General features: G+C 39.1%; 1 protein-coding gene across 2 annotated transcripts in view; it reads right to left on the bottom strand.

The window, feature by feature from the left end:
* Positions 1-13,116, bottom strand: part of RPA1 (replication protein A1) — a 51,475-nt gene that overhangs the window by 14,334 nt on the left and 24,025 nt on the right. For both annotated transcript variants that reach the window (XM_036836824.1, XM_036836825.1), the window contains 2 exons: positions 3,393-3,485; positions 962-1,094 (listed from right to left, as the gene is read on the bottom strand). In XM_036836824.1, the coding sequence (XP_036692719.1) occupies positions 962-1,094; positions 3,393-3,485 (226 nt within the window). The remainder of the gene's footprint in view (positions 1-961; positions 1,095-3,392; positions 3,486-13,116) is intronic.

The following is a 13,116-nucleotide window of genomic DNA, read 5'->3' as shown; positions in this document are numbered from 1 at the left end:
ACTGACTCATTCTCCTGTCAAATAAGTAAATTTATGAACGCTCTCCCTTCTCCAAAAAGCATCACCAAGGCAACACTATCCCCTTAATGAAAGGTTCTAAGCTAGAAAATGCAGTAATACCAGCAATTATATTTTGCCACTATTTTCAGTCATGGGAGCTGATATAACTGAAGTCAAACTTCTGTCTCGTTTCCAAGACACACTGAATATAAATACAGGGGTATGGAACGCGGTGTTGGTTCAGGCACCAAAAGAAAACACCCTCAAGCACTATGACCTCAGACAGAGGCCACTAAAAAAGGAGGCACAAGGTCTGACATCCAGTCCTAGTGCCCATCCTGAATATAGGTGCTGGGCACATTAGCTACCTTACTCATAATTTCACAGGGGAACAGATCTTCCCTATATTGCAAAGAATTGAAGAACAAACAAAAACATATCTGAAAGAATTCTGAAACGAGTACTCACTAATTTTCCGCAGCTAAAATTAATTTTGAATGGAAAGAAGTCATATAAAAGAAATATCTGTTCAGGTTATATTACTATGGTTAATACAAACAGCACAGATTCTTTTAGCCAACTAAATCAGAGTAATAATTTTTAGACTAAAAGTCACCTATTTATATGATAAGATGAAATACCTTCTGAATTAGAAAATTTATTCTTACTCATAGGACTACCAACTGATTCTTGAAACATTAAATCTTTTAAATTTCAAATTCTTTTAAAACGAATGAAATTCCATAGGCTATGGATGATTGCTCTTTTTGCCATTCTTTTATTGAGAGTTAAAGGTTGCCACAATTTGTTATCTCCTCCCCCTCTAGAGAAAAAAAAAAGGAGGAAACCTATTTTATGTGTGGTAATCCTGAAGTTCACATACAAGTAACTCAAGAGCCCATAATAACCTCTTATATTCTTTTCTAAGTCCCTTCTGAACTTATTCCATGAAATAACTCACTTGGACTGGTAAGGGGTGAGGCTGGCAATGGGTACCACTTTGGCCTGTGTTCCCCCGGAGGTGTTCCCTAGGCTGGTACCTCCAGGTTTTCCAAATGTCTTTGAGGCACCAAAAATCTTAGATACAGTGGTACCTTTAAAAACAAACACAAAGAAGGACAATCATTATTTTATTTAAATTTTATAGTAAGCTTTGCAAGAACTCTCAATTACTAGTTACATCATACAAGATGAGAGACAAAGTTTTTCCTTTTAAATAATCAAGAGATCTGCACATCAAACAGAGACTGAAACAGGAGGCTAGAGGCAGATCTAGGATGAAGGCTGGGCACACAGATGTTCACAACTGTATCTGCTGACTTACGCCCTGAGGTCAAGATAATAATGATAATGAATCCAGACACTGCTATTTCGGAGGTCAACCCTCTTAAACTTTTCCCGTGTATCAACAGGCAGGATAATGGGTCAGAGAAAGAAAATCAACCTTCTTGACTGGTAAAACTGATGACAAGTCACTAGTTGCATAAGAGAAAAAGCAAAAGGAAATGCTAGGAATTAAGGGACACAGTGGGTGAACCATCTGAGGTGAAGGATACCTATCACAAATATATCGCCTCAAAACATCCCCAGAAAAAAAAAAAAAAAAAAAAAAAAACATCCCCAGAAAACTCCCAGTTCTCAACTGGTCTTACAGGCACGGAAAGTCTAGAATGAAGTTTACGGGATTGGGTTTAGTTGGGAGCAAAGGGCAAGAATCAGTTTTCGGTTCAAGACAAGTAGGTGGCTGGCTTTCGGGACCCCTTCTTGACTCCTTTATCCAAGCCTAAGAAGCTGTCTTGCACTTGGGAAGGATACGTAATTACGTAAAGCCTGTAAGCAGATGAAATCTTTTACATGCATGCTGTTTCTATAAAGCTTCAACCTCCAAATTCAGAAAAGATAATTTCGTCCAATGATTTCATATATTCTATATCAAAACATTTCTTCAGAATGGCATCTGGCTAGAAATGTGAATCTTCCATTACTTGGCATTTATTTATTGAGTTTCCACAGCCCGTATTGCACTATTCTAGGCATTTGTAGCACTTAGTAAAAAATATACATACATGGTCCCAGATCTTCAAATTTTCTCTTCTAACTGGGGAGTCAAGAAACGACTACACACACAACAGTAACAATTACCTCAAGGTGACACAAGGAAGCACACATACTCTGCAGAATATCTATGTGTGTCTATACATACCTAGTATACAATACACAATTACACAAAACACACACACATCCAGTTCTCATGCTGGCAGGCAGCCTCCCCTCATACACTTCCAGTCCTTTTTCTTTCAGCACCCAGTTATGTGTTATGGGAATGTTAACTGATTTTTTAAAATCAATCTCAATATAAGCCAAAGATAGACAACTGGAAAGATAAATCTGTAGGGGTGGGGGGGTGGGAAGAAGAATAACATACTATTTGTATTTTAGCCTAATAAGGAAGTGACTATTAGGGTATTTACCATTTTAGATAATCTATTGTACCACCCCCCTTCAACAGTACATAATTTGAGAGTTCTGTATAAATAGATCCACTTAGAAAGGGAGATGGATAGAAGATAGCTAGCTCTTGCAAGGTAGATAAAAACATCAAAGACTAATGGGGAAAAAGACTTCTGTCCTGCAAGTTTCACAGAAACATCAGTGACATCTTAACCCTGCTTTTCTTAGAATCTTAGCACTGAGAAACAGAAACTAATAGTTGAGGGGAGGGGAATAGGTGGTGTATGTGAAGCTGGGACAGAAAAAAGAAACTCTAAAAATAAATTCCAACCAAACTCTACAAATCATAATTTTCAATGGTGACATCCCACATGAGGAGGTTCCTAAAGCAAAGGCCAGAAAGTAAACAGGATGATTCCATTACAGCCTCTCAGGACCTGCTCAAGAGAAAGTTAAAAAGAAGAAACTATTTCTCATCCGTGAGACAGAGAAGCAGGACCTATGACCAACATAAATGATACTGTCTTCAAGCTAAGATAAATACCCACAAGAGCCCCAGATGGGAAACCTGGAGACAGACAAGCCAAATTTAATAAGCGGATCCTAAAGAGTTAAAAGGCGAGAATTTAAAAGGTACGTAATTCACAAAGTCAAGACGGTGTAAGTGAGAAACTACCAGATAAACTGTTAACAAAGAACAGTGTATCATTCTGATTTTTTTTAAAAAAAGCATATTATGTATCTTTAAAAGACAGTCTTTAATCATTTTTTCAATCACACACTTTACAATAATTCCAAGAAGAACTGGAATTATTCTTTGCAAGAAGCAACTGTCAGGAATAGCATTTTGAAAACTCCCTTTAGTCTCAGATTAAATTTCAAACCATCATTCGAAAGCCTGCCACACACAATCAGCACGCATCCTCACGTGGCAGCCTCACCCACTCCCGAGCTCCCATTCTGTTGCTGGGGCCTGCTGGCTGGCGGACTTGCTGCTGAGACTGGAGGAGGAACTACTGGCTGTTGTCCGTGCCCTGGTGATCAAAAGAGAAAGACCATTTTAGTGCAAGTAATTTGGGTTAAGAGACTTAAACTTAAGTAGAAGAAATACTCTGAGGAAGTGTAAATTTGTGATTTTGTCAAAGACTCTTGTGGGTTGGAATTCACGCTGGGGCACTCAACTGCATGCAGCGAATGTGCTAGGGGTTCACACTTATGTTTTCATTACCTAAAAGGCTGGCTCCATTTACCTTTCACCTGCTTATAATTGATAGCTTTTGGTTTTAATGAGGTTCTCCCCTAAAGCCTTGCCCATTTCTCCCGCGTGAACCTGAAGTAAAGTCACTGAGCTGAATCTGTGACATTACCACTATTTCCATAGCAACAAATCGATGTTATCAACAGAACTGTGTTCACGGCAGGATCTATCAGAAGAAAAAGCTGGGTGGTAACAAAAACCTAAAAGCAGTTCAATTGTCTCTGAAGTGCTCCTGCTTCAAAGGGAAAGAAGACATTCAGAAAGGATTCTACCCTTTCCCTCCCAAACAAAGCAACCTTATTTTGCAACTGACAGTTGGTGGAAAATAAGAGTTGAAAGCGCCTTCGGTACTGTGAAGGCTAGTGAACTGTCACAGCAGGAGAGATGAGGATGGAGTTCAGAAGCAGCTGTGGCGGGGAGACAGTAAGATTAAAAGGAAAAGGAGGGGAAACGAACATGTCTCTCAAGCAGAAAATAAGAAATGCCACACCATCAGAGTATTTATTTGCCCCTCACCCCTTCTGCAAATGTTTATGAAACTGAAGAATGTTAAAATTGCAAAAATACACTTACTTTAACAAAATAATAGATTTATGGAATTTGATGTTGCCTTTGTGATTGGCACTAAAAGTAGAAGTCAACCCAATCTGGGCTGCTCACTAAGAGTGCTTGCAGCACACAAGTGCAGCTCAAAACATATCCTAGAGAGCCCTAAGAACAGACATGGTGAGCACCCCTGGAAAAGCTCCCTGCCTGCCGCCTTGCCTCTGCTTCTTCCACCACTGAGTTTATTCCTGCTGGGTTTTCCAAGGCCCTAACTCACATGGGCACACTGCACACTGATTTCCTTTCCTCCTGCCAAAGGTACTCTTAACTGGTACAACTAAATGAGAGTTAACAGTGCCATTAGAGTAAAATTAATTTAGCATCAAATTAAAAGGGTTAAACAGAACTGTTTATTTAGTTCTTCCTATAGAGAGAAAAATTGAGAGGCCTCATTTACAGGGAAAAAAGAGCCAAGATTATTGACAATGAACTTTTGTGTTTACGTTTTAGCTTTTCCATTACCTCTGAATTTATAGAGTGTCATATGAGATTGCTTGGGAGGACTGTTCTCCTTTGACAATGTGTCTTATGAAGGAACATTCTGAAATTCTACAGTGAACCTTTTTTTAAATCAGTAGGGAAAAGATGAATTGCTCAGTAAACAGTATTGGGGCCAAGTGGTTGGAAAAAAATTAATCTGTAATTTTTTTTTTTTTTGGTTGCATTGGGTCTTCATTGCTGCACGCAGGCTTTCTCTAGTTGCGGCGAGCGGGGGCTACTCTTTGTTGCAGTGCGCGGGCTTCTCATTGCGGTGGCTTCTCTTGTTGTGGAGCACGGGCTCTCTAGGCGCATGGGCTTCAGTAGTTGCAGCACAGGGGCTCAGCAGTTGAGGCACGCAGGCCCTAGAGGGCATGGGCTTCAGTAGTTGCGGTACATGGGCCCAGTAGTTGTGGCTCGCAGGCTCAGCAGTTGTGGCGCACGGGCTTAGCTGCTCCACGGCATGTGGGATCTTCCCCAACCAGGGGTCGAACCCGTGTCCCCTGCATTGGCAGGCGGATTCTTAACCACTGTGCCACCAGGAAACTCCCTTAATCTGTATTTTTACCTGCTTCATGAAATTTTATTCAAATGAACCAAAAGATTTAAACATTCAAAGATGGAACCATGAAGATACACAAATCCCTGCCATACTCCACCCTAGTTCCTCCCCCTCCCACTGTCTCAAACACATCTACACTCTCAAGTCCCTTCCTCCTCACCACGCCTGCTTCTCCAAGTATCTTGCTGAACAGGACATGGTCACAGGATCTTGCTGATCTCTTACATTCATTTCCATCAAAATGTAACTAACCTTTATGAGGTATCTATAGTAGAACGGTGGTTACCAGGGATGGGTGGGAGTGGGGAGTGACTGTTTAATGGGTGCAGAGCTTCAGTTTGGGGTGATGAAAGAGCTCTGGAGGTGGATGGTGGTGGCGGTTGCATGACAATGACTGTACTGAACGTCACTGAACGATACAACACAAAAAATGACTAAGATGTAAATTTTATGTTACGTGTATTTTACCACAATTTTTTAAAATGTAACTTATCTATTTACCTATTGCAAGATCAAGATTTTTAAACATTTTAACATATGGATTAAAATTAATGCTATAATTTCTTTTTAGTAGTACATAATATAATGGTATAGTTTTATAATCATTGGATTCTTAGAGTCAATGAAAATAGTATATTTAACAAGACTCCAATTAGGCCCTGTAATAGACATGTTCATAATAGCTACAATTTTTTGAATGCTTACTATGTACCAGGTACAAGGTTAAGTGCATTATTCCGTTTACTCTTTAGCTCTCTCTATAAAATATATAGATAGTATTATTGTACTCATTTAACAGATGAGAAAAGTGGGTTTAAGAGGTCAAGGAACTTGCCCAGAGTCACACAGGAAGAGACAGAACCTAGTCTTGAACCCAGGTTTGTCTGACTAGATCTATTCAACTTCACCACCATCTAGTTAATTTTTAATCCTAAGCAACCAATTCTGGAAGCCAGAACTCTAATTATATAAAACATAACTAATAACCACAATATCTGGTAGTTAGGAAAAGCTACTAATCCATTTATTAGAGCAATCCTTAATTCCTGCTTTGGACCACATTTGTAAATCTGGCACAAGAGACAAGAGACATTCCCAAGCCAAATGGATGGCAAGAATGTTAGTGCATTCTAAATAGCAACAACTGCCCTTCAATTTAATGCACTACAATACAACCAATGACCATAAGATGTAAAAGAAATCAGTACACAACTAAATAATAATCTCCCTAAAAATTAAAATTATACCCCAAAGCAGTAATACAGATATTCAACTTCTGATAATCTTCAGTTTTATGTCACCTGCAAACCAAATCATTCCAATAAGGTGGATCAAGGTCATAATTCTTAGACCTTTTTGCTGTATGCTAGCTTCCTATCACCGGCTCTGACCCAGGAGGGATATAGGATATTTAAAAGCAGACTCTAGCTCCTCAAGTTACTTGCACTCACACCTATCATTTTTATTATCATTATAATAGTAAATGAGCCACCAGCTGAGAAAAATCAGCCGACAGACAACAGAGTATACAGAGTAACAAAAAACTCAATTTCTACCAACAATTACTTTCTTAACAACCACCACAAAGAATTTAAGGAAGAGTCAATAATCCATTTCCAAGGCATTTATCCATTGATCCAATAATTACAATTTCTTATTGGCAGAAAATGGACAGAGTCAGGCTGAAAAAAATTCCAGCTAGTATCCTTCAATAATGAGTGATACTAATAACTAAGCAACAAGCTACGAAATTTAAGTCTAAGTATAATACTGTGGTTAGAAATAGTGTAGGTTCATAGAACTAATATACATACTGATTAAAAACTATATAATGGTAAATATGGGAGATTTAAAGCCATCCAACCCAATATTGTATGAAAAATGAACTATGTTTGAAATTTTACTTCTCACATTTTGAAAATTCTCTAAGTATCTTTACTTAATGTGGTACTAGTACCATCAGACAATTTCAATGCACATTTTGCAATTCCTCTGCCTATTTCTGGGCTGGGTCTAGTGAGTTAGGTCATCTGATACGTCACAGGTCTGGGTTAGGTGCTAGGAGGATACAAATCTAACTTTAGTTCTCTATCTACTAATAACAGTCTCCTTGCTTTCCAATAGACAATTAGAAACCACTTCTGTCAAATACACCCATAAGGTAGTAGTCACTATAACAAAACTATTTTCATGATGGCCCAAGTAACAATGTGTTACTGATCCAGTTACAATGAAATTCAATAGCAAATACTCTTTAACAGCAAAATTTCATCTCATCCCTCTGCACTTTAACAGACCCTGAAGAAAGGGAAGAGCCAGAGGAACTGGGTATTGAGACAAAGGAGTGTTTTCCACAGTTGTATAGTTCAGACCTCAAGTGGTAATCATCTTTTAACCCTTTTATCTCCATCTTTACCTCAAATACTTTTGCCCCTGAAAGGCAAAATGTCCAAAGCAACCATTCAATTAAATACAACATAAAAAATGTAAGAAATCTGGCGAAAGGTGATAAGTTGGGCATAATCATCTCTCCCTCACCCCTAAGGCATCCAAAGATTTCATAGAGATTCTAAGTATCACTTTGTCTTGACTCTCCTTCCTAAAAGCTGAGAATAAGATAACCAATGTGCTCATTTTAACAAAATTTTACTACTGCAAAACAATTGTGATGTTCCAATTTAATATTTTAGAATTTTACCTGAATAGGCTCCAGCTTTCCCTTTCCAATTTAAAGCACCAAATTATTATGTTTGGTGTAGGTAAAAATTAAATCTAGAACATTCCATTTCTGGAAGAAGCATGGTGATGACCTAGTCCAAAACCTTCCTACTTCTTCTAAAAATCATAGAGAGCAACAAGAAGAATGAATACCCGTCCCATAAACAAACATCTCACATACAGACTGCATCTTTAGTGAAACTAGGGGAAAAAGACAAATTGCAAATTATGTGAAAGTGAAGCCCAAAACACCACAAATCAAGACATCACAACTGTAAGAGAGAAGCAGCATGGATGATTTAAATACAAACAATGAAACCGCACAAGTACTAGAATAAAACATGGGTGAATACCTTATAACTCAGTGAGGAAAACCTTTCTAACTATGGCTCAAAACCCCAAAGTCATTAAAAAAAAAAAAAAAGAACTGGAAAATTCAACTTCATAAAAACAAAAGTAAACTGCTGCATAGCAAAAAAAACACCATAAGCAAAGTCAGAAAGACATTGTAATTCATATCAGAGACAAAGGACTAATTCCTCTATTTTTTTTAAAGAACTCTCTTAAAAATTGAGAAGAAAAAGATACACAACCCAAAAGAAAAATGGACAACACAACAGTTCACAGAGAATAAAAAGCCCTTAAACATTTAAAAGGATACTAACCTTGCTCAGAATACAAATTAAACACTACATTGAGATGTGAGTTTTCATCTATTAGATTGGTAAAAAAAATCAAAAGATTAACAACATATTCTGTTGGCATAGCTGTGAAGAAACCAGTATTTTCACATACTGCTGGAATGCAAAATGATACTATCCTATGGAGGGAACCCAAGCATATCTACCCACCACAAAGGCATTTATCCATTGATCCAACAATCTCACCTCTGGCAATCAAACCCCCTCTGACCATGTACCTGCATATGTATAAAGTTATCTGCTGCAGCACTGTTTTAATAGCCAGAGTATGGAAACACCCAAGTGCCCATCAATAAAGGGCTGCTTAAACTATGGAATAGTCACACAACAGAATACTCTATACTGTTAAAAATAAATAAATAAAAATAAGGAAGATCTCTAAGTATATGTATGAAAATATCTCTAGGCCGAAATTTTAAAAAAACACAACAGGATAAAAAAAAGAGACAAGATAGTGTACATAGTATCCTGCCTTTGGTGTAAGCAAAGTGGATTATGAATGAAAATATATAATTTATGTATTTGGTTATATTTTCATTAAGAAACACCTGAAGGGGGAATTCCCTGGTGGTCCAGTGGTTAGGACTCCAGGCTTCCACTGTAGGGGGCCTGGGTTCAATCCCTGGCCGGGGAACTAAGATCCTGCAGCTGCATGGCATGGCCACAAAACAAACAAACAAACAAAACAAAAAACCACCTGAAGGGACTTCCCTGGTGGCACAGTGGTTAAGAATCCACCTGCCAATTCAGGGGACATGGGTTCGAGCCCTGGTCTGGGAAGATCCCATATGCCATGGAGCAACTAAGCCCATGTGCCACAACTACTGAGCCTGCGCTCTAGAGCCCACAAGCCACAACTACTGAGCCCGTGTGTCACAACTACTGAAGCCTGCGTGCCTAGAGCTTGTGCTCCACAACAAGAGAAGCCACTGCAATGAGAAGCCCACGCACCACAACAAAGAGTAGCCCCTGCTCGCCGCAACTAGAGAAAGCCCGCGCACAGCAACGAAGACCCAACACAGACAAAAATAAATAAGTTTTTTAAAAAAACGATAAAAGATGTGGTCTATATATACAATGGAAAGCAAAAGCTTCATTCTTTGAAAAGGTCCATAAAATTGATAAACCCCTAGTCAGACTTATCAGGAAAAAAAAGAGACACAAATCACCAATATCAGGTCTAAAAGAGATGACATCACCACAGTTTCTACAGACACTGAAAGGATAATAAGGGACTATATTTATTTTATCCAATCTGATAGTTTCTGCCTTTTAATTGGAACATTTATTCTATTTACTTTGATATAGGCCAATAAATTCAACAACTTAAATAACATGGTCAAATTTCTTGCAACACACAATCAATGTGAATGACTATGTATCTGTTACAGAAACTGCATTTGTAGTTTAAAGCCGTTCCATAAAAAAATATATATGTATCAGGGCCAGATGCTTTCACTGGTAAACTCTACAAAATACTTAAGAAAGAATTAATACCAATTCCACATAAACTTTTGCATAAAATTTAAGAGGGGACACTTTCTAACTCATTCTCTGAGGCCAGGATTACTATGATACCAAAATTAGACAAGGTATGACAAAATTACAGACCAATACCCCTCATAATATAGATGTAAAAATTCTAAACAAAATCACATCACATCAAGTGGATTTGCTTGATTTAGCAAATCAAATCCAACAATACATAAAAAGTAGAAAGAGATCATGACATAAGACGTACCCCAGAAATCATAGATTGGTTTAGCATTCAAAAATTAATGAATATAATTAACCAATGAAAAAAGAAAAACGATATGATCATCAACAGACACAGAAAAAAAATTGGCAAAATTCACCTTTTATTCCTGATCAAAACTCTCAGCAACCGAGGAATAGAAGTAAACTTCCTCATAGTGATAAAAAGAATCTATGAAAAACCTACAGCTAACATAATACTTAAAGGTGATAATACTTAAAGGAACAAGATGTAATAGTTAAAGGAACAATACAAAAATGACCAGTAAGGGTTAATATTTTTTCTTATGTATTGGCCATTTGTTTTCCTTCTACTGTGAAGTGTTTCTTCTCATCCAATGCCTGCTTTCCTACTGGAGAATTTTTCCTTGAAAAAAATAATATCAATAATAATAATAATAAATACAAAAAAATTTTCCCTTGTAAAAAATTTAGTAAATATTAAAGATTAACACTTTGTCAGACTTATCTTTTGTAACTATTTTATCCTAGTTTATGTTTGCACACCTTTCTAACATGCAAAATTTAAAATTTTAATGTAATCAAATATTCATTGTGAATTATTCCAATCCATTTATAGAGCCCCATTCTATTTCTTTAAAATATTTATTTTATTTTTATTTATTTATTTTGGCTGTGCCAGGTCTTAGTTGCGGCATGCAGGATCTTCACTGCAGCATGTGGACTCCTTAGTTGCGGCATGCATGTGAGATCTAGTTCCCCGACCAGGGATCAAACCTGGGCCCCCTGCATTGGGAGCGCAGAGTCTTACCGGCTGGACCACCAGTGAAGCCCCCCATTCTCTTTATTTATTTATTTTTTAAAATTTATTTTTGGCTGCGTTGGGTCTTCATTGTTGCGTGCAGGCTTCTCATTGCAGGGGCTTCTCTTGTTGCGGAGCACGGGCTCTAGGCGCGTGGGCTTCAGTAGTTGTGGCTCATGGGCTCTAGAGTGCAGGCTCAGTAGTTGTGGAGCACGGGCTTAGTTGCTCCACGGCATGTGGGATGTTGCCAGACCAGGGATCGAACCTGTGTCCCCTGCATTGGCAGGTGGATTCTTAACCACTGCGCCACCAGGGAGGTCCCTATTTTTTTTTTTTAATTTTTATTTATTATTTATCTATTCATGGCTGTGTTGGGTCTTCGTTACTGTGCAAGGGCTTTCTCTAGTTGCGGCAAGCGGGGGCCACTCTTCATCGCGGTGCGCGGGCCTCTCACTATCGCGGTCTCTCTTGTTGTGGAGCACAGGCTCCAGACGCGCAGGCTCAGCAATTGTGGCTCATGGGCCCAGCCGCTCCACGGCATGTGGGATCTTCCCAGACCAGGGCTCGAACCCGCGTCCCTTGCATTGGCAGGCAGATTCTCAACCACTGCGCCACCAGGGAAGCCCCTTTATTATTTTTAATGGTTTCATTTTTTAACTTTTTAAACAAATCTGGAATTTATCTTGGTGAACAATGAGGCTCTACTTTTTTTTTTTGGCCGTGCCGCACGGCTTGTGGGATCCTAGTTCCCAGACCAGAGATTGAACCCGGGCCCTCAGCAGTGAGCACATGGAGTCCTAACCACTGGACCACCAGGGAATTCCCTCTCACTTCATATTTATTTGACTTGATGGAGGGGCAGACAAGCTTTCTCGAGTCAGTGATTTGATGATTCTTTTGACTTTTTTTCTAAACTATTATTGTCTCTCTTGTTTAAAGTAATTAAATTTTTCTGATTTCATTGGGCTTTCCTATATATTTTCACAAGAAAATAAAAGTTATTATCAAGAGATAATCACTGTTGAAAGGATTCTGGAAAGACAGCAGAGTAGGAAGCACCAGGAATCTCTCTCTCAACCTAGACTACAACTGCACTGGCAGAATTCGTCTGTTATAACTACTTTGAATTCAGAAGTCTATAGAAGGCTTGCAACTTCAGGGGAAGGCTTGGTTGGTGAATTTCCACCAATACCAGCCCTTAGCACAGTAACAGCTACCCATTCCCCGCCCCTCAGCCATGTGGCACACAGCAGTGGACCTGTTCCTGTAGCAGCCTGCACACAGTTTCTGGAACTGAGGTGGGCAGAAAGGACCCTGTCCTCCATATATTGGCGATCTGTGCTGTGAATGCTGCTTCTGATCACAGAGGTGCAAAGAGACAGTGACCATTGCTGTTGCTTCCTCCAGTGTTGCAAGCCCTGAGCCCTCTGCTGAAGTGCTTTCCAGGGATTTAAGGGGCTGGCACCCTTTCTTCCCACTTCATTTTTCTCTTCTTCCCCTTTTGGGAGACCGACATTACAGACTAAGATACTCAAAATAACTGCTAGAGGGGCTGGAGCAGCCCCTCGAACTAATCACCAATGATTCAATCAATCATGCCCAAGTAAGGAAGCCTCCATAAAAACCCCAAAGGGCAGGATTTGGGGAGCCTCTGTTGGTGAACACATGAAGGTCCGAGGTAGATGGCACACCGAGGGCATGGAAGCTCTGCACCCCTTTCCCCATACCTCGCCTTATGCCTGCCCTTCTACCTCACTGTTCCTGAGTTATAGCCTTTGTGATAAACCGGTAATCTCGTAAGTAAATTGTTTCTCTGAGCTCTGTG

Source organism: Balaenoptera musculus, chromosome 20 (genome assembly GCF_009873245.2).
Source record: "Balaenoptera musculus isolate JJ_BM4_2016_0621 chromosome 20, mBalMus1.pri.v3, whole genome shotgun sequence".
Taxonomy (NCBI): domain Eukaryota; kingdom Metazoa; phylum Chordata; class Mammalia; order Artiodactyla; family Balaenopteridae; genus Balaenoptera; species Balaenoptera musculus.
This window is presented reverse-complemented; position numbering and strand designations above follow the sequence as displayed.